Source organism: Tetrao urogallus, assembly GCF_951394365.1.
Source record: "Tetrao urogallus genome assembly, chromosome: 10".
Lineage (NCBI taxonomy): Eukaryota > Metazoa > Chordata > Aves > Galliformes > Phasianidae > Tetrao > Tetrao urogallus.
This window is the reverse complement of record NC_136823.1, coordinates 16853738-16879086: the sequence shown is the minus strand read 5'-3', so window position 1 is coordinate 16879086 and position 25349 is coordinate 16853738. Positions and strand designations below refer to the sequence as shown.

The following is a 25349-nucleotide window of genomic DNA, read 5'->3' as shown; positions in this document are numbered from 1 at the left end:
TATTTTATAATAGCAATGCTGGGTCCCCCACCATTCAGAGGTGTTGTATTTGTTGGAAGAAACAGTAAGTCTTCCCTTTCTTCTTTACTCTTGATGTCTGGGGTCAACAGGAACAAATTCAGACTGCAGAACTGAGAAGTCACCTAATTCTGCTCACTGACAGCAGAAATCGGCTTTAAGCTGAATCACCACAATGAGCTGCAAAGGCTGTAATGCAAATCCTGAGCTCCAGATAAAAGTGGTTGAGAGAACAGGAAAAAAAAAAAAAAAAAAGGAAAAAAAAAATGCTATTCCAAGAATTGCTAAGTCAATAATTCTCCATTACCAGTTCTCCTAAATTCATTAGAGAAAGTTCCCAACACAATGCACAAGGTGTTAAGAGGAAAGTAAATTCTTTACATGTAAATGAAAACCAAATCTGGGAGCAGTTGCACATCTCAGTATAAAATCCTTGCACTTGGTAGAAGTGACCTGTGCTGTGTGTAGTACAGCTGTGTGTGAAGGCACGTTGCTTTTTGAAATGCATTCCGTGATTTTGAAATAAAATAAATTCATGAACCCTGTGATTTAGCATCTCTGTGCTTTCACAGCTCTGTATGTTCAGTGTGTGAATGGCAGTGTGAAAGGAAAGCCCTTCAGAAGCACACACCTGGAAGGCAGCCTTTAGAAGCTTGTGCTTCTTCACCAATCCGAGGAGAAAGAGAGACCTAAAATATGAAATCAGTGCTGGCTGATAAACGTCACAGAAAAGTTTTCTGAGCTGCATCTTTATGGAAAAGCATTATCTTTGGCACTAAGATGGATATCAGGGCTTGTCACTGTGCTCCATCCCAGTTCTGTTTCATGAATTCCTTTAATGGAGCTGACTGCCACTTCTAAGGCTGCCTGCCTCAGCTGCATGAGATGCCCATGAGTAGGTGTGAGAAAGCAAGGGTCTGAGCGCATCGTTTACGCTGTGTGTTCATAACCTGGCAGGGAACGTTAGACTGATAGCAGTACTTGCCTTTGTTGCTTGGTAAATAACAAACTACTGCGGGACAAGATTAGCAATGGTCAAGGTCCACTTTTTTTTCCTCCATAAGAAACATGTTACTCTATTTCTAGCTTCAGTTAAAAATGCTTTTTGTAAAGTAGCATTTCAGACATTTGAGAGTATCAAAAATTATGACACATGGAATTTAACTGTAAAAGAGTTTTTCCAGTGAAGCTATCCTTATTGTCATCTGCCTCCAGCTTTCATATGTTGGTTACAATGGTAATAATGATAAGAGTTCATAAAACAGAGATATTTTCTTACAAATATTGCCACAAGGACAATAGCTCCTTATAATCAGCTCTGGCGCTGGGCAGCGGGTGCTCGCTGCGTTTTGTTGCTGGTGGTGCTCACTGCTCACAGGAAATGAAAGCAACTGCAGGCAGAGGAAAGATTAAATACAATCAGCGCATCCCTGCACGATAAGTAACGGGCTTTCTGAGTTTTAATGGACTAAATAGTGTAATGTGTTTAGTTTGGTAACCTCAGAGTTTAATCAAGTATTTTTAAATTCTTAAACAGGAAATGGCCTTTTCTCAGGAGGATATTCATATTTGCAGTGCATAAATCAATCCTTGAGTCACATGGATCCTGAGCTCAGCCTTTACTCTGCCATTAGCATGAATTCTTTTTCTGAACAAACTCCCGGTCATTCTGGCAGTGTAATGTGATTTGATGAGTTGCTGCTGCTGTTTTTCCAATGGTTTGTTCCATTCAAAGCCTTGCCTTAACGCTGTTTCTCCAAGCCGATGTCAGGCTGTGGATTACCCACAGACTGCTTCCCAGGTTTACTTTGGGGAACTGGATGCTACCTGGGTGCTGCTGGCGCAGGCTGCTTGCCCCAGCAAAGACCTCCTGTGCTGTGCCCTGGTGGACAGAATGCCATCTTGCCCTCTGCAACAGGTGCTGCAGACAGCACTGTAAAGTCTCGTTTTTTCTCACCTTTCACTTCTAAACCTTCTCCACAGTGTGACTGTTTGGTTAAGTCAAACTTGAAAGGTTTTGAGTCCCACTGCCATGCACAAGTGTCCTCAGCTCCAGCTGATGTTGAGGGGAGTGGGCACACTCTCACTGAGCACAGTAGGTAGCTTTTTAACACTGCACGAGTGTCAGATTTTAGACCAGATAGCATGTAGCTATGACAGCTGTCTTTTAAATTATGCAGAAGAACAAGCTGAGGACAAGTGTAACTGAACAGTGGCTTGTTAAAGGAATCTGCCTAATGCAGCAGTGTTTATTCCTCCAGAAAGCACAAATACAGGATCATTTTGCAATAAAATTAGGTAAAATTGTAGGTGCACGTATTTTCTGACATGCTTGCTAGGTACCATGATTTAAATGTTTATTTCCAAACATAAAATATGCACATACACTCACATACATATCTCTCTCTTCTGAGATTACTGATAATTTATCCTGTTCCAAAACGAGACAGAAAATTTACCAAACGTGTATCATTAATATATCCACTCAATGTATGTTTTGGAAAAATCTAATTCATAAATTATGCATTAAGCTAGCAACTATACATGCATGCATTGACAGGATATTATTATGACAAAGGCAGCTATCTTTTCAAGAAGTAGGGGACATTAAAACACTACTGAATGACAAGCAGAATCAGGAGCCTTTCAGCAGAATTTAATCAGAGACTGTTCTGGAAGCTAAGAGACAGTGCTGGGAGTTCCATTCTTTCCACAGAATCAGATGCCTCTGAGTATAATCTGCATACAAATCCCTGGTTTACATGCTGAGGATCCCCACAGACTATTGGCTGTGGTACCTCACACACAAGAAATATTTTCAATATTACAGCTCGAATTTAGAAAGGTCTTATTATCCAAGGTTGTTGTTTTTCTTTTCTTTCCTTCAAATTCAAAACAAAATTAAACTTACAATATAAAGAAGGAACTCTGAGTGCAGAGATGGAAAATATTTGAGATGCTTTCAAGTAAACACTCAATCTAAATGGAAAGTGTTTGAAATGTTCCTGTGTAAGTTATGGGAAAGGTTTGCTGAAGCAACCTTCAGTTGAGGAAGACACACTAGATACATCAAATCTACCAGAGAAAAAGAATCTAGCTCTGAATACAGCATTACTGTGCTTCCAAATGTTTCTGAGTGAAATACCAGCGTACACAGCTTCATGTAATCAGCTGGCACACTAAGAATTATGAACTGCTCAAAAAAAAAAAAAAAAAAAGGAAAAGATAGCAGGGAAACGTGCATTAATTTACAACATTTCTTATGAATTTCATGATTTTTAAAAAGCAGGAAATACTGAATGAAAAAGGTGCACCCGATATTCGAGCTAATAAAACTGTATTTTGGAAGATAACCTTTTACAGCTATTATATTCATTGACATTTGTTTTCTGTTCATTTGTTCTTCACTACTGTTTTTGTGGTATCATGCCACCATGACCAAAGTGACAGACTTTCGTCTCTGCTGGATTAATCAGTGTGTTCTTTGATCCATAACATATGCTCCTGGTAGACATTTAGAGTCAACATATTCAAGATTTGTGGTCTGGCAGTTCAGTGCCTGATGTTAACCCAGCTGACAGTTTAAAGTGTTTAAATTTTTTATTTGAGCCTGTCTTTTGTACGTAAGAGAAGTTAAACAATGGAACAAACACGCGTTGCTATATGTTTGGGTTAATATCTTTGCTTAGAGATTCCTTTTTCCTGGCACTGCGAGGTTGCCCAGACAAATCTCAGATCCACGTAAGCACCATGCGTACATTTTTCTGCACATCAGAGGTCCAGGATTCCCATATTCATGGCCAGGTCAGTCTGCCTGCGTGGAGGAGGACACGGACTGCACACCGTGGCTTTGAGGTGGCGGGGCCTGCCAAGGGCACTGCTCTGCTGCCACTGCGGGGGCACAGCCAGCTGCTGCAGCCAATGGAGGAGCCCTGGGAGCAGATACTGAAGGTGCTCAAAATTGCCCTGCTGTGACTTAGAGGACTTTGTGTTGAGAACCCAGAACCAGTCCTGTGAGATGGTGCTGGAAGACAGTGCAGGATGCAGAAGGAGCAGGGCTCTGCACTCAGCTCTCCACGAGGAGCTTTGCTCCTGGCCCTGCTCGTCAGCACAGGACGAGGACTTGGATTGAGCTGCAGAAGCAGATGATTGATCCCAAGTTTGCTCTGCTCTGGGAGCTGTGTTAAACTTGTTAAATGGTTGCCTCAAAGAAAACTGGGTGGGATAAAGGTGACAGAAGGAGCAGGGTGGTAACCGAAGATACTTTTCTTTAGAATTTCAATTAAATTCATTATGAGTTTCAAACTATTTAATTATTTTTTTTTTACTGGGAGGTATAGAATATGATTTATGGCCCAGCCCCTCCTATTCTGATCATACTGCTGTAAAATGCTGCATAATATATTACTTTCTACTATGACATGCACAGATAGAAATGGCATTAAGCTATTCTCAGAATAGTCTGGTCTTGAAATTACCTACATAAGGCCAGTGCTGAAACTCCCTTTGACCTCAGGGTGCTGAATTATGTCCCTATCCCCATCTTCAACTACAGTGGCTGACCTGTATTGGGCCCCAAAATATATACTGTGCAATACAGAGAAGATTGCTTCATGGCTTTATATATGAAAAAAAAAAAAAAAAAGCATTGTCCTGCCATGAAGAATTAAACAGAAAATGAATGGAGAAACCAAATGTCAGCTGCTTCCTTAGACTTCAAGGTTCAGGAAACTCTACTTTGTGGGAGTGGGAAAAGAGTGGCAGGCTGGATTGTAAGAGAGTAATTGTATTATAAGAAGATTATGGAAGATTATTTTGCTTGCGGGCCCCAGATTTCTGCAAAAACAATCCTGAATTGCATCTTACAAGGCAAAATGAATTCACCCATTCCTCTAAATGACAGGGTTTTATTAACAGCACATTCATTTGGTGTGCTTAAAATTAAAAGTAGACTCAGTACAAAACGTTACATGCGTCTTTCTTTCATCTGACAACATGGAGCTCGATGAGATTAACAGTGTGGCAGTTCGTAGCAAGAAAAAAAATAATTGTTTTTTCAATAGACAAGCCCCATAATAATTCAGAAATCAATATGCATCCTCAGAGAATTTCCCCCAGCAGAGGTTTGGAGAAAGCAGGGTGCCCTGCCTGCATTTCCTTATGAATGTGGAGCTGCTGAAGTCGTGGCTAGCCTGACTTCTTGTTTTTTTTAATGTTTAACTATAACCACTGGGACTGGAATCATAGCTTCTACTGGCCTCATATGAATATTAATAAGACACCAGGCCATGGAGCTCCTTGCTGATTTTGACAGTTTAAAGGATCAGTTAGTTAATTAGAAGATGACATGGCACATCTCATCCCTCGGCTCCGTCCTGCCTTCTGTCTCCTCTTTTCATTTTCTTTTTTGACACGTTAGATTACATCATTACTCGTAGTTTCACTTGTTAGCCACACCATGAAATGAGAATATCTTAAGGTTTAATTATTTTGTTTTCTGCTCGCTGCTAAGAACATGAAACTCAAAGCAAGCACACAGAAACTTGAATACTAAGGACCCAGGAATATGGGTTTGGCAGTTTGTAACTGCAAAATACAGCCAATAAACAGGAAGGGATTTTAAGTAGCAAAGAAAATCATGTTGATCACCATATTAGCAACTAAGCTGTTAAGTAGGTGCCCTCATTGTCTGTGTTTTATTTGTGAGTTGTTCGATGTTCTCATAGGTGCCTTTCTCAGTAACCTGAAATTTCTTCCCTCCAGCCATGAGCTGACTGTGCCTCTAGACATGTACATGCAATCCAGTATGTTCATTCCACTGTGCCACCCTCAGAAAACGTGTGTGAGTTGTCTGTCATCATCACAGTCAGAACAGGCAAAAATAATTGGAACAGAAAACATGGCACTATGCAGCAGCCCTCGTTTTTGAAAAGGAGGAAAGATAACAAAGATGGGCAGTGGATAATATGTTTCACTACAATGTTTACGTATTTCTCGATACTCCGAAATAGACAACCCATATCCCAAAATATAAAAACAAATAAAAATGAAGCTCTAAATCATACAGTAAGCCATAAAAACTTGAACATTTTACAGCCCGGTAATGACAGAAATTCTGGACTTGCAATAGTAGTTTGAAAGAACCAAAATCATTTATTTTGTGTATGACTAAATGATCTGGTTAAGTAATACTTGTCTTTTAAGTCACAATTCTATCTGTAAAATTCTTATCAGAGATGTTGATCTATTCTCACAGAGAAAGCAAAAGAAACATGTGCAGCTCACTTTCTTGGTAGGCTTGCCAGTCTGAGAAAGAAAACTCTGCAGGAAAATCTCATTCCACTTCCTGCATTGTGGAGAGCCTGCAGCTATGGGGCTTCACTTTAAATTATGAGAGTAGTGGGTGACTGTGTGTTCCAATAGGAATGAGTATTTCTAGGTTATTATGGATATTCATCACCGTGTCTGTGTACTTTCATATTTCTCTTATCAAACATTTATATTTTTGTATTCATTTCAATTCTCCTTAATCAATACTGGTTCTCAGAGTATGTATATTGAAGGAGGGGATAGCAGAGAAAGTACGTCTACACAATAATTCTCTGTGGTTAGCCAGTACAATAACCTGTGTAAGTAATTTATTTTTTTCATTAAGGTAAATGTGTGCCACTGATTCACAGGGCTGCACAAAAATACAGTGCTAATAACAAGTGGAAATAGCTTCCACCACCACTTACGATCGAGGTAGATCAAGTTAACTTAGAAGGAGCAACACTGAGTTTTGTGGTCTCCAGGAATGAACTGTACTCATTGGACCAGAATTGCTTGTTCAAAGTGAGCAAAGTTAGATGTGAAAAGTTTCCTTCCTGTGCTAAAGAAGGAACTGTGGCTTCAGAATATCTTCTATCAAATCAGTGACACCACAATAGTATTGATTTCATAATGGAACAAGAAATGAACAGTGTAGCTGCAGTTTTGTAGGCTGGCAAGATTATACTGTGAACGGGATGGAAATGGAAACCAAGCACCACACAAAATTGTTGGTGTATTTTATACACTGAACAGTAGAGAACTCAGAGTGCACTAGAACACTCAGCAGGACTGTAGCCATTTTCTGTGTTCTTCTGTATTTGGAAGAAGACCGTTTCAAGATTATGTCTCTGTTGGCAGTAGGAAAACACAGATGAAGTTCACAGCACTGGCACAGCCTGTCCCTGTGGCTGCGAACCACTCGAGTCACCATGAGCCTCAGTCACTTGTCTCCTACCCAGTGTGTCTGATCTGTTTTGACAGTACTTTGCTGAAGCAGAGATGACTGCTGCTTCATGCATGCAGGACCCAGCACGGCTCAGTCTCTGCTGGCCCCTCTGTGTGCCCAAGTTGGAATGAATCACAGACCAATTCTGGATCTAGTGCCTATCACCTTTAGAGGAAATGCAGCTTTCCCACCTTCAAAGACAAAAATGAATAGTTACATTTCCTTTGTTCCTAAGAGCCTTAGATTTCATTTCATTCAAGGTCTGCTCATCTTCTGGGTTTTTTTCTGCTAAGGAGGGATAGAAACCAGATACCTCATGTGTACCTGAACCTAGAAATGGATACAAAGGCAAACATATCAGCAACTTTTTTCATACTGACTGCTATTTACCATTAATACTTAATATTCCCACATATCCTTTTCATGAGCTGGTTAATATAAAACCTAATGAACCATAGATGGCATTCCTGTTTTGCTCTGTTTCAAATTAAGAGTGGAACAGTACAAACTGAGAAATGAAAGCTAATATCTTTTCAAATAGAGAAGGCTTAAAATTCATTATATGAATACGGTAGCTAAAATATAAGACTTAGTAGAGGCTGTGATACTTAGCAGCTCTTGGTAATTTCTGACCGTATATTATTGTTATTCTGCTGACCTTACAGGAGTTCATCAGGAGCCATTCAGGTCAAAGAGTAGAAGCTCTTGGACACAGCCAAATGGATTTTACACCTTTGTCTCTTTCTAACATTACTGTTGTGCTTCAGCAAACTGCCTAATATTAGATAAATCCTATTGGCTACCTTTCTAAATCACTTCAATTTTCTTTGTCCCTGGGCTACAGTTATATGATCGAGATCCAAAGCTATCACAGTCTGTGATATACTATTTTACTTGCTCGTTTATATTAGAATGAACTTTATTAGCTTTGGGGCACATGTCTATCAGTTTTAAAGATTAAGTATTATGTCGATAGATTCTATGCAGCATTCAAGTACACTGAATCATTTTGCCTGCTCTGAAATTATAAAAGAGCATTATTGCTTTTACAAAAAACATTTTGATTTTGAAATAAACCATCACTCACAGCAGTCTGTGCTTACCAATGCTATCCTTCTAAAGTGATATTTCACAGAAAAAGCAAAATGGAGATAGAAGCTCTGTAAGTAATTTTAGATTTGACAACACATGAACCTTGTAAACACAAGCGTATAACTGCCAATCAACTCTACACTCATATTCTTTCATGATCTGCTTTCATCACTCATATATTCTTAATTTTCAATTTAATTTTCTTGTAACAGTGCTAACAATGGTCACAGTGTTCTTACCATGTAAAAAGTTACACTTTGTGCAGCCTTATATTTGCAATTCTTCTTAAACAGAAAGTATCTAGTTAAATCACCTGTAAAAAATTACAAAGGCAAGATTGCCTGTTCCCATATCAAACCCAAGAAATCAAAGATGCTTTTTGAGAGGAAGCTGAGGTTTCTTCCAAGACAGAAGAAGCTTTTAGAGCACAAATCCTATAATAAGATTTTCTCATTTCCTTGCCAGTCTTCCATACTTCTGGGTTTGTGTTTTAGTGGCTGAATACAGTCTGTGACAAATGGGAAAATGGGCAATGATGCTGTGTCCAGGACTTGAGCTAAAGTACAGCTCCTTAAAGCGTGTGCCTCCAGGTCCCTCACTCTGGCATTGCTGGATTGGAATTACTGCTGGTGGTAATTTTGGAATTGCTTTATTAGTATGTGAAAGAGCATTTCTTTTTTGATTAGTTCATTGTTGGTCCTCTAGCAGCTGAACCCTTGTTCCACCCACTCCATAACCGTGTCTCTGTGAATCCAGCTGGTACATTCTCTGGTTCAGGGATCACCTTTTGTCTTAATCTTTGACCAGCATTTCTTGGCACTGTGAGAATAGGCACCTGAACAGGCAGCCCAAGGAGGAGATCTGTAGTCCATAGGTCAGCTCTCTGCATCCTACTCTCCAGCACAAGGTCTCAGTGGCACATTAAACAGTTACTTACCCTATTCTGACCTCACCATTTCTTCTTTGTAAAGATTGAGTGGGCACAGTGTGCTCATACATGCTGTGTTGCATTGCTTACAATGATGTTGCTCTAATTTTCCTGCAATGTTACTGTCTTTTTCAAGTGGCATTAATTAAGGAGATACTGGACTTCTTAAAGAGCTTAGAGGACAGAACAGTCCCTTCAATGATTTAACAATAAATATCATTTCATTTAAGTTACTTCTGAGAATTGGAACTCTTTCAGAGAAGCTAAGTGGAGCAAATAAGGATCTCAAGACAGCAACATTAACTGATGGGAATAAAGCCAAACTTTTACATTTGCTTTCACATCCTCTCTTGTGGTATGTTTTAGTTTAAATATTTTGGCTCCCATCTTGAAGCTTCCAGTGTACAGGCAGATTGCTATGCCCATATGCAAAAAATTGCAGAAGGGAGATCTTTATATTTTTAGCATGCATTTAATTTTTGTGCCTACACAATGTCATAGAAAATCCTCATTTACTTTCAATTATTTAATGAAAGACTTTCCAGAAGGGGATTTTTAACATAGGTCCACGTCAATTAAATGTATTATTAAGAATCAAACGTTTCCCATGGCTATCAGTGGATTGCACTATTGAAAACTTGCACATAAGCACAGGGAAATAGAACTCCGAGCACTTTCTCAACAAAGAGGCTCTCAAGATTTAATACAGGTAACCCAATGGCTCTAATCAAAAGGAACCCCAAAACACTGAATTCCAGATACTTGCTTTAAAGTCCAGTTGTGCAGCACAAACAGTTTTCTTTCACACCACTCTATGTAATCATAATCTGTACAGTTTCCTGACTTCTGTTTATAAAACACACAAATGTGAGAATTATTTATAAAGTCGCAGCTGTTCTCTTTCCTAGCCTTTGTTTCTCTGAAGTCTTAAATATTTGTAAAAAATAAGAAAAGTAATTAAAGTATTGATGCGTTAAGCAAACATTTCCACAGTCATGCTCCTTAAATAGGACTCATTTGTTTAAAAGGAACTTGATAAGTATATGTACAAAAATATAATGTTAAACAGTTACTTACATACAAACAAAGCCAACCTGCGTTTAAAGAAACAAAATAAACAGTGCCAAACCATTACTAATATTGTAGTCAACCACTCAAACATTAGGAACCCCCAGAACTGAGTGCAGTGCTTGGTGTTTGCCCAGATCTGTGAAGCAGCTATGTGCCATCTGCTCCTTGCACAAAGGACGTGAGTTTATTCTTGCTGGTGGGAACTGCTGTCTAAGAGCCAGCACTTGGCAATGCAAGTCCTTACCCTTGACAAAGCTGGCAGTGAGGCTTTTTAGCCTTTGAGTTCCCTAATAATGTGCCCCTCCAGGGTGCAGGTCCCTCATGAGTTCTACATTTCCTTCTTTATTCTGACTCACCAGCCCGTGCAGACAGGACACTATCAGTGCATAGGTCTTGAGCATTCCCTTTACCTGCCAACATCTGACAGGCTTCATCATAAAATAAATCAAACATCTGAGTAGCAAAATTTAAACGAGGCTTGTAGTTAGAAGCCTAGGGATTGCATGTTGCAACTCTGACAAACACAGACAGCAAAACCTGCCCTTAGGATGGGACAGGATTTGCTCGTAGCCATCAGACACAACCTGCCTGGAACCTGCTGCCTCCTGGAGACGAGGGCAGCACCCTGCAGTTTGCAGTGGCCCCTCACACTCTGGCTGCTTTCCATTTTCAGTTCCTTGGAAATTAGCTTTTACACATAAAAGGAAATGCCTGATAGTTGGAGCCAGATATCTTGGTAAAAGGGATTTTGCAGACTTGGTCATGTGTAATCAGATAGGGAGCAAATAATCTAGATAAATGCTAATGAAAGCTTTCTGGCACCTTGTATATTCAAAGGCTATTTACCATTGTTCCTAGTCAGCTGGCTCGGGAACTTCCCATTCAGTCTGATTGCTCAGATTCAGCTGGGACCAATATAATATTCATATTACGTATGATGTAAGATGTTCTCTATGCCTACATTTTGCTAAGCTCATTATTTGTGGCATGAGAGGCATTGAGACCACACATGACACATTGTTAACACAGATGACAGACCCAGTGACAAGCTGCTTTATCCACACAAACCAAGGCAGCTGGTTTACCTTGACCACATACAACACGTTTATTAGCTTCTGTAACACACAGGCTGGTCTGTGCACATATGTTACAAAGCTATGGCAATCACACGCCCTGTGTAGTTCAGGTGGCTTTTGCATGCTACCTGGGTGCAGCAGTGAGGATCAGTGCACATCTTTGGTTTTGGTGCCCATTCCTGAACCTCGGTAAAGGAACTGAAGTGCAGGAGTCTCTTTGTGCCATCTGGCATCACAGAGTTGATTCATCACTGAAGAAATCTCATGAGAATTACACTCAAAAGTTGAAACAACTTTTTACTGAGAATGTGCAAACTGCAGCAGCTGAAAAGCTGACCAGATTTAGCAGTTTTCACAAGGACAGCACCGACCATCCCTGTGCCAAACTTCAAATTCTTGTTTCAAATTCCATTGATACTAAAACTTTCTCAAAGAAAACATATCCAAAATTTCTCATAGACAGGCAATGTATTTTTTCCTATACTCCTACTCTTGGAAATGACTAGAGCACAATGGCTGAAATACACCTTTTAAAACAAAAATCCACCCTGGACAATGCCCAGAGTAGAAGCTTTCAGCCCAAATGTTTGAAGTTTAGCTATACTCACATGAGAGAGTGCCACAGTTTCTGTCCATGAGATGAACAGGGAAATATGAAGTAGATTTCAATAATGGAAAATATCTCAGTTGAGCTAACTGCTGGCCTGACTTTTGGGCTAGCTTATTTACCAGAGCAACAGTGCAACAAAGGCAAGCACACCATTAAGCCATGCTGCTTGCTGCTGAGCAGTGTGCATCCAAAGCATCACATACATGAGAGAGCTCTGCTGGACTTACTTTCCTGACCTGATAGAAGGATTATCTTTTTGAATCAGATGAATCTTCATGAAAACAGATAATTACTGGTCTCAGGGGTAGTTATTAGATACAATGAAAACTTATCTCTTACAGCCTATTGCATCACCACAGAACAACAATAAATTGATGCATTTCTGTTGAAATTACAATTGAAATACCATGCGTGTTTCAGTTTTATTTCTCATCATATCCACTGCATATTATTTCTGAGAAAAATTCCTGACTGAACCCAGCCACCTGAACTAAGTTTAACATTTAAATAGCAAGTGGCATCTAAGAATTAACATAATTCCATTTAAAAAGAAAAGCCAAAGGCCTCATCTTTGAAAATTTTACCTCAAGTTGCTTAATCAAATCACGTAACCCAAAATTTTCCATAGCCATAAACTTCTTTACAGTTTTGCTAGGATTGTTTTTTTGTTTTTTTTTTTTAGCTTAATTCAGTTATCATAATTTTCCCTGCTTTGAGGGAGCACTAATTGTGACCATGAAATGGTAGAGTTCTTGATTCTTGGTGGAGCCAGGAGGGGGAACAGCAAAACCGCTGCCTTGGGCTTCCAGAGGTGGACTTGGAATCGTTCAGAAGACTAGAAGGGGGAGTCCCCTGGGTTTCTGTGATTCTGTAATTCCCATATGCTGGAGCTTTCCAGTTGTCCAAGATCCACAGCCATGGGCTGTGAAGCAGCTGTGGAAATGCCCCCAGTTGGATAGAAATATATCAAACAGCAAGAGCCAGAACCCTTCAGCAGACAGGGCCAGCAGTAAGACCTGGTCAATCTCTGTCTTGCTCTAGCCTTGAGAGTTCCTGTTGCAGCAGGAATGCTGTGGGAGAAATATCACAGGGATGGAGCTCCTACCTATTTTAGGAGGTTTCTGACATTTGGCAGGGATGTGAAGAAGTCTCCCCTCTTTGTTTCCCAGAGTTGGGTAGACTGCTGCAAAGACGCATTCTCCAGAGTGCAGGGATCCCTGGGATCCCTTCTTATCACACTCTCTACCTAGTAAATCTGGCACTACACCATATACTTAGCATGAACTGCATTTTGGTAGATGACCATTTTAATGCAAACTGTGTCAGTATAATTGTAGCAACAGCCGGGCATCTTACAGCAGGATACCTAAGTACTGAGGTTGTACACCAAGGCTGCACATGATCCTCGCTCAAAACTTCCCCTGAAATCTGCTAAGCCAACAGTCAGAAACCAGGCAGATGACCACAGCATGAGATCAAGGCTTTCTGCCATGAACCCACTGTATCTGAATTAAACTTTTCATCTCATTCTTCTGTTATTCTGTCTTCTTTCCTTTGCAGCAGAATAAATTGAATATTGAAGAAGATTGTAAAATTGCACGCTTTCTAAATGTTTAAATATGTCCTCAATCCAAACTCATAACACAGGGCAGCGTTTCCTGCAGGCTGAGCAATAGCCATAAAGCTTGCACTCACGGGTACTTTTCTAGTTTGTTGGGCAGCCCTCTGATGTTTCATGTTTTACATCTATGGCACAGGTAGATGGAAGAACTCAAACAGTGACTACATGCCATACTTATTGTACATCTTTTTTGTAAATGGGGAACATTTTCAGTTTTAATAAAACAGAGAAATCAGCACAGATGGCCATTTTTCAGTTGGTATAAATATTAACCTAAAGCTAATCTATAAATATTAATCCATTGCTTTCTTTTATTTATTTTTTTTCCAAATCCACGTACACTTAGCAGTAACATCTCTGCTGTTTGCAGTCAAGTCCTGATGGCTGCACATGAGCTTTCAGGGGTAGGGATGGCCTTTCTGTGTTGTGTTAAATCCCTAGTTCAGTCATCTCCTGCTATAACTGAGCTCCTCAGATGCCAACACAGCATGAGACAAAAATAAAAGCTTCTGAGCACATTCAACTTTGCTGCAGCCACTGCCGAGTTGCATGCTATTAGATTCATTGCATTGTGCCTTACATTTAAAATGTACTGCTGGTCTGCTTAAATATGTTAAGAATTATCCTGAGGGACCATAGTAAAATGTAGTCATGTTTATTTGTAATTGCTACAAAATGGTTTACAAAATTGTTAGTGTCTTTTATTATGCCTGCTACTGAAGCACTTGCCTGTTAATTAGAGAAATTTCAGCTGTCATAGTTGGCAATTATAGCTTCTGTATCACTGTCTGTTATGAATAGTCAATGAGAGCTGATTAATATGCATGAGTAGCAGTATATAGCGCGCTTTGGAGCTCAGTACGGCAGCCAGAGTGAAGCAGCAGAGGAAGCGTTGTGTGCTGCCAGGGGGAGGGAGAGCTGTAAAGAAAAGAGCAGGGCTGCTCTGCAGCGTTCTGTGCGATACACTGCGAAGTGCTCCGGGTCAGCCGACCCACCTGGGTGTTTCAAAGGATACCTGCGTGCATGCTTGTTAACACAGATCTCTGTGGCTGCACTGCTGAACAAGGAAGATATTTTCTGCCACTTGTTTAAACATGGGATGCAGTTTGTGCACTCTACAGAAGCAAGAAGAGCAGTACAAATTACTGTATGAAGTTTGTCAGGTAAAGCATTAGATTTCATTTCTAAAAGCAAATGTTCTCTTTTAGGCTTGTAACCACTGTTAATGACAGGAAGATGGAATACCAAAAATTGCTTATACAAGTGGAAATGAAAGGGTCTGTTGCCTAATTTCATGTGTGTAAGATAATGATTATGTTTTTACCTTCCCTACTTGACACTTGCAGAACATCAAATATTTAAATATATGCTATTATACCTCAAACTTTTTGCATAATTTTATATCAAGAAACAGGGCTCTGCTTTATTTCTCTAGTATGCATTAGTAAAATTTTACGAGGAGGGTCGTAGCTTGGTCACACACTTTGAGCAAGTTAGGAAGACACAGGTAATGATTGATGCTCAGAAGGTTTTGTCTCTGCTTACGAGTACGTATAGATACTTTCTGTGCCATGCATTCATTCACTGCTGAGTCTGCTTCCTGCCAATATAAGTTTATGTCCTGTTTTTTTCACCTCTGAGTGCAGGAATATCAGCTAGCAAACAGCTAGAATTGCTAGCAGATGAAAACTAATACTCTGCAGACCTTTATACACTCAATTCTTCATACTGAGCAGCTAAGTTTTAAAAAAATGTGATAACACACCAACTTCTATTATAAAAACATCATTTTCTGTCTTTCTGCTGTTCTTTCTGTCTGTATTGTTTATCTCTCTGAAATTTCTAACTTTGCTGCATCTGGAGTATAATTTTGACCAAAACAGTGATGGCCAGGTCCTTAAGGGACGCACTCTTACTGATCTCTTGAAATAACCATCAGCAGATTACGGTTAATCCCCAAAAACACAAAGTGCATAGAAAACAACAGCTAAATGGGAAATATCCAGATCTCTCAAATTGTACTTTACTACTTTGCCATTCCTAGCGCTGCTTAGGACACATGACAGTTGCCAAGTGACATGAGGACGTGGGGGGGTGACATTTCCCAGCGCTGCCATGTGTTTGCTTGCCAGCAGAGGGTATTGCTCAGCATCACAGAGCAGTGAAGCCCTGGTCTCTTTGCTGTGCTGCTACCTGCATTTGATCACAGATACCGATGGCACCGACAACACAGTGAATAATGTATGTGTTTTGTATGCTATGCTAATAGGGAAGCGATTAAATTTTAAAGACATAGTTTTGATCTAATTCCCACTTGTTTACCCAAAGGACACACTGTTGCTCTGTGGAGGAAAAAATAACTAGTGAGAACAAATAGAAAGACATGATCACTGTCGTTTCTATTTATACTAACTCACTTCCACTTGCTAAGCTGCTGTGCATGTGACGATGGGAAGAATTTCAGACAAAGATTATCAGATTTCTTGGACATTGGTTCATACTTCATACAGAGAACTGGCTCCACATGCTGCCTGCAATAGCAGAGCTGGTGCTGGTTCTGCTGGTGAGCCCTCAGCTCAGATCATGCAGTGGCTGCTGTGATAGTTACTTATCCCCCAGGGTTGCCAAGTTTTCATGCAGTCTAGATTTGATGACTATCAGTGAATCCCATTCAGAAGTTTAACAACCAGAACAACAAATTATTCATAATTTGTTTACAAAGCTTTTGCAATCTTTGATGTGAAACGAAGGAATCAGAAAACCTTTGCAACTTACTGACATCTCATAACAGACGCAGGGCAGCGTTCTTTAAACACACGTCCTTAAAATCACTCACAGGACCAGTTCTGGTGGTACCTGAGCTGACTGAACTACCTGGTGCTGACTGCTGGTGCAGGCTGACAGGAGTTTGGATTTAGAAATCAACCTGCAACGTCTTGCAACCTTGCAGCTCAGTGCACAGCAGCAGTAATTCATGTTGAGCATGAGATTCTTTTGGGGAAACACGGTTGGAATATCCTCGGCTCCTGTAGAAGTGAAAGGTGCCTGTAATCCTGTAAAACTAGGATTTCTAATGTAGATCTGGATTCTTTAAGACTACAAACCCTGATTATTCCAGAATACAAATTACTATGCAAAATTATTTCAACAGCACGCTACTTTCTCTCAAGATGGGTGGGAGGGAATTCTATAGCTTAGGGAGAATGTCCAGCTAATTAAATGTCTCTATGGCTATAAAAATACACCCTCCTATAACTTGAGAGCAATCAGTAAAAATTTAACGGTAAGGGACATGAAGCATCATTTTCATTAAAATACCAGGATATGAAAGACAAAGTTCTGAAGTGTGTTAGCAGTAGTATCTCTTACAGTAGCTTTTATTTTGTATCATTGGTGTAACCCTCATATTGTGTTATAAGCTGACAGTGCCATTCCTGAGAAAACTAAAAGAAGTTTTTATCAAAGTCTGAGTTAGACTAAAATTTACATAATTTGGTTTTAGGAAATATTGGGCACTGTTACAAATAAATCCCCTTAACCTTATTTTTAGAAGGTTAATGGCTCAGAGGTGTAGGAATTCAGAAACACTTGCAAGAATTAATAATAGTACATAACTGCACTTTCTCTATTAGGCCAAGAGCTTTAATGTGGCTGGGAAAACAATGCTTCAATAAAATACAATTCAGAAGGTCTGATACATCTGGCTCTGTAAGTCCTCATAACAGAGAGCACAAAGAGGATCAAACATACCAGGGCTCAGGCTTTATCCCTTCCTCATCCATAGATAATTCAAAGAGATCCTCTTCATTAAGAGCTTTGGCACATTGCCTACAATTTCTTTTTGGGCTGCTGTGAGCTTAATGATGCAGAACAATGGTCTTCCCTCTTGTTGAACACATACCTTATTGTACCTTTAATCACATAATAAAAAGCAAATTAAGACACCTAGTCATTAAAGGCTATTGTAGCTGTGCATATCAATGCTTTGCACTACAAATACAAAGGGGATGTGGCAGCCTGAAATCTGATGCTGAACAGTGTCACCGGTGATAAGCATGCTTGGGGCAGCAATGTGGTGCATGTACCACAGATGTATCCTGAGGTTCACTTCCCAGTTGCACACAGCATATGAAATGAAGTAATCACACGCTATTAGAGTTTGGGCTTCGATTTATATGGAAATTTTCTCCAGAATATTTTTGTTGGTGAAAATAGAGGCACAAAAGGAAAGAGTTTTCTGAAGGGTAAAATCATAAAGTTGGGAAGATGTTGCAGACCAGTTTTCCAGTTTTCTTTTCTCAAAGTCTTTAGTTCCTGTACAAACACCAGCAGAAACATGGGCACGTCCTTTTGTAGGGAAATACTTTGGGGAACAAAAAGTGATCTCCACTGAAGGAAACTTAGAGAAGAAAAAACCACCTGAAGTTTTTGAATCAAAAACAAAACAAAACAAAAATAAAGATTAGGACCTCCATTTTTTAACTACCTATCACACTCTAAGCACACATTTACACACATTCTGAAAGGTAAGCATTTCCTAAGTAGACATCTAAAAATTCCAAGGGTAAGAACACAGGATTTTAAATCCAATGACTCTCACTGCACAGGCAATGTTCAGAGCTGTTCCCTGGGATTCAAGATGATGGAGTTCATCTGCTTCTCAGGGTAGGAATATCGTAACAACCCACCAAAACCTACACTTCAGGATGAGGAATTCTGGTTTACGCCAGAATGGGCACCAACTCCTTACTCCAGGCTTTTCCTCCAGAACAAGGACAGAAACACAGGCAGGAAACAAGCTCACAGTGCCACTGTCCTGGCTTCAGATGATCTGAGGGCAGATGACTTGTACCTCTCTGACTGTTGAGCTGGCACCTCTCACATAAAATGACCTCGTAGTGTTTTCAGAACTTGAAAGCTCTGTCCACATGGTCTTTGCCAGGCACATTTCTGAGGCAAGTGTAACAACTGCATTGGTAGAAACAATAGTGGGCAAACTGGATTTGTCCTTTAAACTAAGATAATTAAACTAAGATATTATGTGGCTACAGTAATATAAACACCAAGGTTAGCATACAAATTGCTGTGCTAATGAGAAGCTGGTAGTGATGAGGAAGTAGCTGACACTATATTTCATTTTCAACTTCCAGCATCAGCTCTTGCAAGGAGACTGATACACAAGCCAGTTGCACTGAGCTGATCTCTGATACGCCTCCCTTTGTCATTAGAATTCTATTCACATATTTAGAATTACAGAAAATAAAGCAATCAGCGTTAACAAAGGCTGATTCAAGGACACAGACTGACTAGACTTAAACATTTCTGAGCAATGATGTTATCCCAAATCAGGACCAAATCGGAGCCTTGTGCCAAAACAAAAATCCACCTCAAAAAGAAATTTCTAATCAAAGCTGTAAGGTTTGGGATACAAAAATAATTATGCATATACGTGTATATGCTTTTCACACCTTCAAATTTAATTGGGCAGCCAGAAATTAGTTAGTTAGTCTGCATTTCAGTCATTTTCAGTGTTAAGACTGAACTGGCTATGCCAATTATAATAAACTGGTCTACTTGACATACAGTGTATGGCTTTAAATACACTGTATGTACAATTTCTGTGCTGCAGCTGAAATTAGGAATATTGTTGAAGTTATATTCTGTCACTTCACTACCATTAAACTTGACCTCAATAACAGTTGTGGACCTATTGCACGTACTTCAAAGTAGGCATGTTTGCTTAAACAAGACGTTCATTCCAAGGGCTTTGCTCTAGACAGAGTTTTCTACTGCTGAATTAGTTCAGCTGTAGAAAAACTCTGCTTGACATACTGGAGACTCATAATCTTCAGAAAACTGCCCTTTAATGACTGTGGCGTCTGTCTGTGGCTCAGAAGTCCCCTTTCTTAATTAGACATTTACCAGAAACTGGCAATTGAAATTTTCCTCTTCACTTGACAATGAATAATGTAATGCCTCTGTTAGAAATTCTCTGAAGATAGTCTTCATTGCATGTTAGAGGGATATTTTGGTGATTAAAGGAACATAAACAAGTTGTGATATGAAATAAACAAAATGCCTTATGGTTACTTGCAGTATAAATGGATCACTTGACCTACTGTGTACCTGAAATGTCTTACTGCTTCATAGTCTTCCTAAAATCTGCAGTGCCTTTTTTCTTTATATTTAGCAGATATATTGATTAACCATAGCATAGCTCTATTTTTTTAATTATTATTTTAAATGATAAATGATTGAAAAGATGGGGTTTGTAATGCTTTGCACTTATACATCTGTTTAATGCTATGAAGCAGGTGGCAAGAAATCACAAGGGAGAAGGCACTAGGGACAATCACTCAGTGCTTTACTGTCACATGTCAGATATGGGCTGGGAAAAAGGAAACATATGGACTAATGAAAAAGAGCAGATTTAATAAATGTGTTTTGTTGTGTTCATTAATAATGAAACAAAAGGTCACGCTTCATTTTCAGTAGGACAGTACAACTCTACACTTATACATCAATTGGACTGTTTCTTTCAGAGGCTAAGTAGGTAAATGTAAGCGGATCCTGAACCAGTTAGGAATTTGACAGGAGGGTGGAAGAGTAAATAATAATAACTTCACTGTATACACAGTGAAGTTATATATAAACAGTGACTGTTGAAGCAAGCCTTCCTACTATTCAATATATCTTTAGGTAAAAAGCTAGAGACTGTCATCTAATAGAAAAACTGAAGCATCGCAGTATAGCTTTTATTGCTTGATTCAACCCAGTGGCAACTTGGGGTGTGATCTTGTGGTAGGTGATGGGGCACACCCTGCACTGGCACAGGAAAAAGGCACTGATTTCATTTCTAAGCGCTGAAATTTCTTGTGGCTTTATCCGAGACAATACCCGAGATGGATTCAGTAGAATTTGCAAACACTGCCTTCAGACTCCCTAGGAACACTTGAAAAATAAAATGTTTCATAGAAAAACTAATTGTACAATCAGACTATTTTGATTTTGTGTTTTCATGGACTGTATGCATTTACATAGCGATTTAGGTCCAACGGCACCATTTTTGAGAAACTGGACATTTGTACATTAAAAAATCACAGTCGATAAGAAAGACTTTTTTAATTTAGAAGGCTTGCTCATAGAGTGCAACATAGGCTCTTGTACAAAACCTTATTGTATCTTATAGCTGCTATCAATTTTAGCCAAGTAAAGGAAAATTAAGGTTGTTTTTTTTAACGCGAGTAGCAAATTGGAAATTGTAGGACATGTTCAAGCAGCATGGGCTGAAAGGGCAGAAATGAGGTGATGATGGGATTTCTACCTACACTACAGCTTCTAAGGTTTGTGTTCTGTAGCTGACAGCACTGCTCTGCTTCTGGCACAAGACCACAAGGTGCAGATACCTGCTATCAGGTAGCTACTGAAAGAGCAGGCTCCCAGCTGAACCAGTTGGATCTGGCACTGCTGCTGGATTCCCAGATAGCAAAACTGGGCATTTTTTCCATCTCTCCCTGACAGCAACTTCGGTAACCTTCTTCAAGATAGATCTATCTTCAGAGCTAACCTGAACTGCTCTTTCCCTGTCTTACATTAAGGGGACATTTGTGGAAGAAGGGAGGGGGGTGGGAGGATGGACTCAAAAACTGCAAATGGCAAGCAACAGCGCAGAAATGGGAACGGGCACGTTGTGAAGTAACATCACTGCTGGAGCATCGTTCTTCAAAATATTTGCCCATGTTTTCCATACATGGGCAAATCTAGAAAATGAGAAACAGTGGGTAACTGCAGTTACTGGGTTATCCTCATTAGCAATTTATAATTATTTATGGCTGTTGTTTGTACCTCACTCATAAATATAATTGATTCGTTCTCTTGGGTCATGCAACTGAGATGGCAGAGTCATTAAAAAGGGAAGACCTGTAAACTTGTCTAGTTTTATACTGACTGAGGTTATTAAGCCATGAACAGATACGTAAAACATTGTCATTTTAATACTGACAAAATATGTACAAGTATTTCTGCCCTTACTTAAAATCATTTAACATGATAAATGCATGTTTAAGAAAAAAAGACTTCAAGTGTGCTCTGTATGCTCTGTATAGTCTGTATGTAGAGAAAGTGTAAGAATTTCAGAAGACTCAGCATTGATCTAAAACTGTTTTCTTTGAAGCAAATGATAAAATAGGAGCAGAGCCTGAGAACCCAGCCAGAAGCAGGTACATTTCTGTATGCAGTGTGCAGTGCTGGTGCTGTATTATCAATACATAAATGAGCTAATTACTAATAGAATAAAAATTCCTTTATTTCAGTGGTCTTTTTACCAAGATTTTCTGTTTGGAAGTTAATGGTTTCAAGAACAAGTGTATTCTGTGCTCTTAAGAAAAGAATTTTTCTTTGGTCTTAACTATTTTGTCATGGATGGCTCACAAGGCAGAAGGAAATGCACACACATGGAAACAGTCCATTACTAAACAATATTATTCTTTTTTCTAAAAAATAAAAGAGAGAGAGAGAGAGAGAGAGAGAGAGACTGTCCATATGAGGGAAATAAAAGAGGGATTAGATGGAGAAGAATTAACTGCAAGAAGAATTAACCCATATTTTGAACCTTCCTTTTCCAGTTCCTGAGGAAAAGGAGGTTTAGAAAACAGGCTTTTTGCTGCTCTAGTTTCTATAAAATCTTTCAAGTTCTGCTGCTTTTTCGTAATATGCAGACTTCTTAAGAACTTGCTAAAGAAGTGAATCAGACCATAAAGAGTGTTTAAATGGAGCACAGGCGACTGTAGTCTGACAGAACTAATGTTTTTATAGTGCACTTCCCAAGGATTTGCATGCATTTCCACAAAGAAAAGCTGCTTACTCATTCTTAAGCAAAAAAAGTTTTCTTCTGTGACATTCATGATGCAGAGAAGAGCCAACAAGCTGTACAGAGCATACAAATGCTTACCATCCATGACATTAAATCCATATAAATCAGTTTAACTTGATAGAAGGAAAAATAATTTTCTTGTACAGAAATCTTTCTAGTTTCTGTGGTATGTATCAAGACCCAAAAGACATCATGCATTATTTAAGCAAAAATAAGTACAAAATATTTAAAGGACACACAGTAAACTCTTACGCTCAGGGATTTTTATGATGGCATTTCTACACCAGTAAACAAAGGAAGAGCCACTGATGTCATCTATCCGAACTTCAGTTAAGGCCTTTGACACAGTCTCCTGTAACACCTTTCTCCCCAAACTGGAAAGATATGGGTTTGATGGGTGGACTGTTGAAGTAACTGACAAGAAACTCATTGTGAGCTCATACCCAGAGAGCAGTGGTCAGTGGCTCAGTGCCGGGATGGAGATCGGTGACAAGCGGTGTCCCACAGGTGTCAGTACTGGGACCAGTGCTCTCCAACATCTTCACCAATGACACAAGACAGAAGGAAGGAGTGCACCTTCAGCAAGTTTGCAGACGATGCCACGCTGTGTGGTCGACATGCCCAAGAGTCAGGATGCCATTCAGAGAGACCTAGACAGGCTCCGGCAGTGAGCCCAGCTGAATGTCAGAGGCTCAATAAATCCAAGGACAAGATCTTGTGCCTGTACTGTAGCCTTGATTCACAGAATTTGTATCTGTGTCTCCTGCAGTTGTTAACCTCCTATCTGGCTCCACCACACATTTCATCACCATTCTTTACATTCTAGTCTAACTACAGCTTTCTCATGTTGTTTAATTCCAAAGCAAAGAAGGCACCAAAGCTAAGCACTTTAACATTTGAGCAGTTAATGTATCCATCTTTTTTTGCCATGAAAGATCCCAGTGTCTCTGTCACGTGGTCTGTAAGGTTCTTAAGAAATTATGCATATTTGTGTTTTTTGGCAGTCTTCTGAAGCATTCATATGCATGGATTTTTTCTTTCTGAGTTATTCTAGATACAACTATTTATAAAGAGCAATTTTGCTGAGTACAATTGAGCAGCATTAGGAATAAATTTTATGTTTGTACGGTCACTTCTTTAACAAAGTAGAACTGCACAAATGTATTCATTGGCTTTTAAGCACTGGGAGTTTCTCAGTTGTGAGAAATTTTCCAGATAGCAGGGAAACACCTTAATCAATCTGATCTATTGGCTTACATTTCAAAAGAACTCAAAAGTAGCCTCAAGTATTAATTCCACATGGACAAAAGCACACTGGCTATGTACACATAAGCAGACTTAAGGATTACCAGTTTTTATTACCCAAATGTAGTACTCCCTTCCTCATGTCTTTACAACAAAAGAAGTGTTATTATTGTGCTGGAATAGGAAATAAAAGTAATTTAAAAAAAACCACAAATATAAACTAATCAGTGCTCAGTATTTAGTGTACGATGCGGCACTTTGCACCATTTTTCTGAGGGCCTAATCTGGAGCAGTATAATTTCCCAACTGCAAATTGCTTTAAAGCATATTTCTCCATCATTGCTTCCTCTTCCATCATTCTTCATTTGGAATCTGAATAGCTAAGAGTAATTGCTCTGTGCAACCCATTAACCCTTATTTTGTTAGTACAGTTCTCTGTAAATCAAATATAATAATATACACCATGTTGCCTACAAATAAATGCAGACGGAAACAAAAACCTGCAGAGCTAAAAGGATTCTACCCATTGTGTATTAAGGAGTCAGTCCATCATGAGAGATCCACAGACTGACCAGAAACGTGTCAACGGCTTCTGGCCAGAGAATGTTGCCTAGTATGATGAGGATACTGCCATACATCACAGAAATACTTGAAAATAACTCAATTATGCAATAACAACTTCTGATACAAAAAAAACTACTGCCTTATTCCTACCTTTTGTCAGTCTGATTTTGAAGTTTGATCATTTACATAGCAATCACATACAAAAGCACAGAGGGGATGCCAGACCACAGATTTGCAGCAATGAAGCGTCCTAAGGAATCTCAGCAGATCTCTACTACAATGCTTGCAATCCAGGTTGCTTTCAATGCTAGGGAATAAATTGGAAAGCTATCTCCTGTGTATGATTTTACCAGACTTTAACACAAAGACATGGAAGGTAGCTCACATAAAAAGTTTTTTGCTCAACAGTTATTTTAGCACATTTCTGGAGAAAACTATCCTTGCTGCAATTTTGGATTCTTTTATTTTGGTGGCTCGCTATTCTTAGTTGTACCAAAAGAATTAGGACGCACACAGTGAAATTTAATTTATGGCAAATAATAAAACTGGAACTATAATCAGCATTTCCTTTTTCCAGCGAAAACATTACACTGCGCTTAATTTTACAGCTGTACAAATTGTTTTAAAGTAATCTGCTTGATTGAGCAAGTTAATGATATCTAATTCGACCGGGCCAAACTTTACACGTTATGCATTACTGTGAGCAATTGTGGTCAATACAACAGTTTGTGGAATGCAAATGCAAGGCTAACATCTTCCATTCTCAGCTGGCTCTACAAAAAGCTGGTGTCTTTGTCTAAGATAAAGCAAAGATGACAGTGTAATAAGTGTTATGTGGTCGAGGTAATTCAGAGGGAATTCAGCCTTTTCAATCGATTCTGCACTCAAGTTAACCCTCTTTATTATTGTCCAGCTTTTTGCTGCAAGCAATACTTGAAGTATGGGCTCAATTCAGTTACTGCACTGAGTGATGGTACCCTGTAAGCTGCCCCAC

General features: G+C 39.3%; 1 protein-coding gene across 2 annotated transcripts in view; it reads left to right on the top strand.

The window, feature by feature from the left end:
* The window catches only part of PDZRN3 (PDZ domain containing ring finger 3), a gene marked incomplete at both ends in the record, with an annotated part of 119214 nt that overhangs the window by 77466 nt on the left and 16399 nt on the right, over positions 1–25349 (top strand). Inside the window, one exon of one of the 2 annotated variants that reach the window (XM_079540403.1) lies at positions 14769–14837. The exons of the other annotated variant lie outside the window; for it this stretch is intronic. Within the exon in view, the coding sequence (XP_079396529.1) occupies positions 14769–14837 (69 nt within the window). Of the gene's footprint in view, positions 1–14768; positions 14838–25349 lie in introns of those variants that run through there. 2 annotated transcript variants of the gene reach the window in all.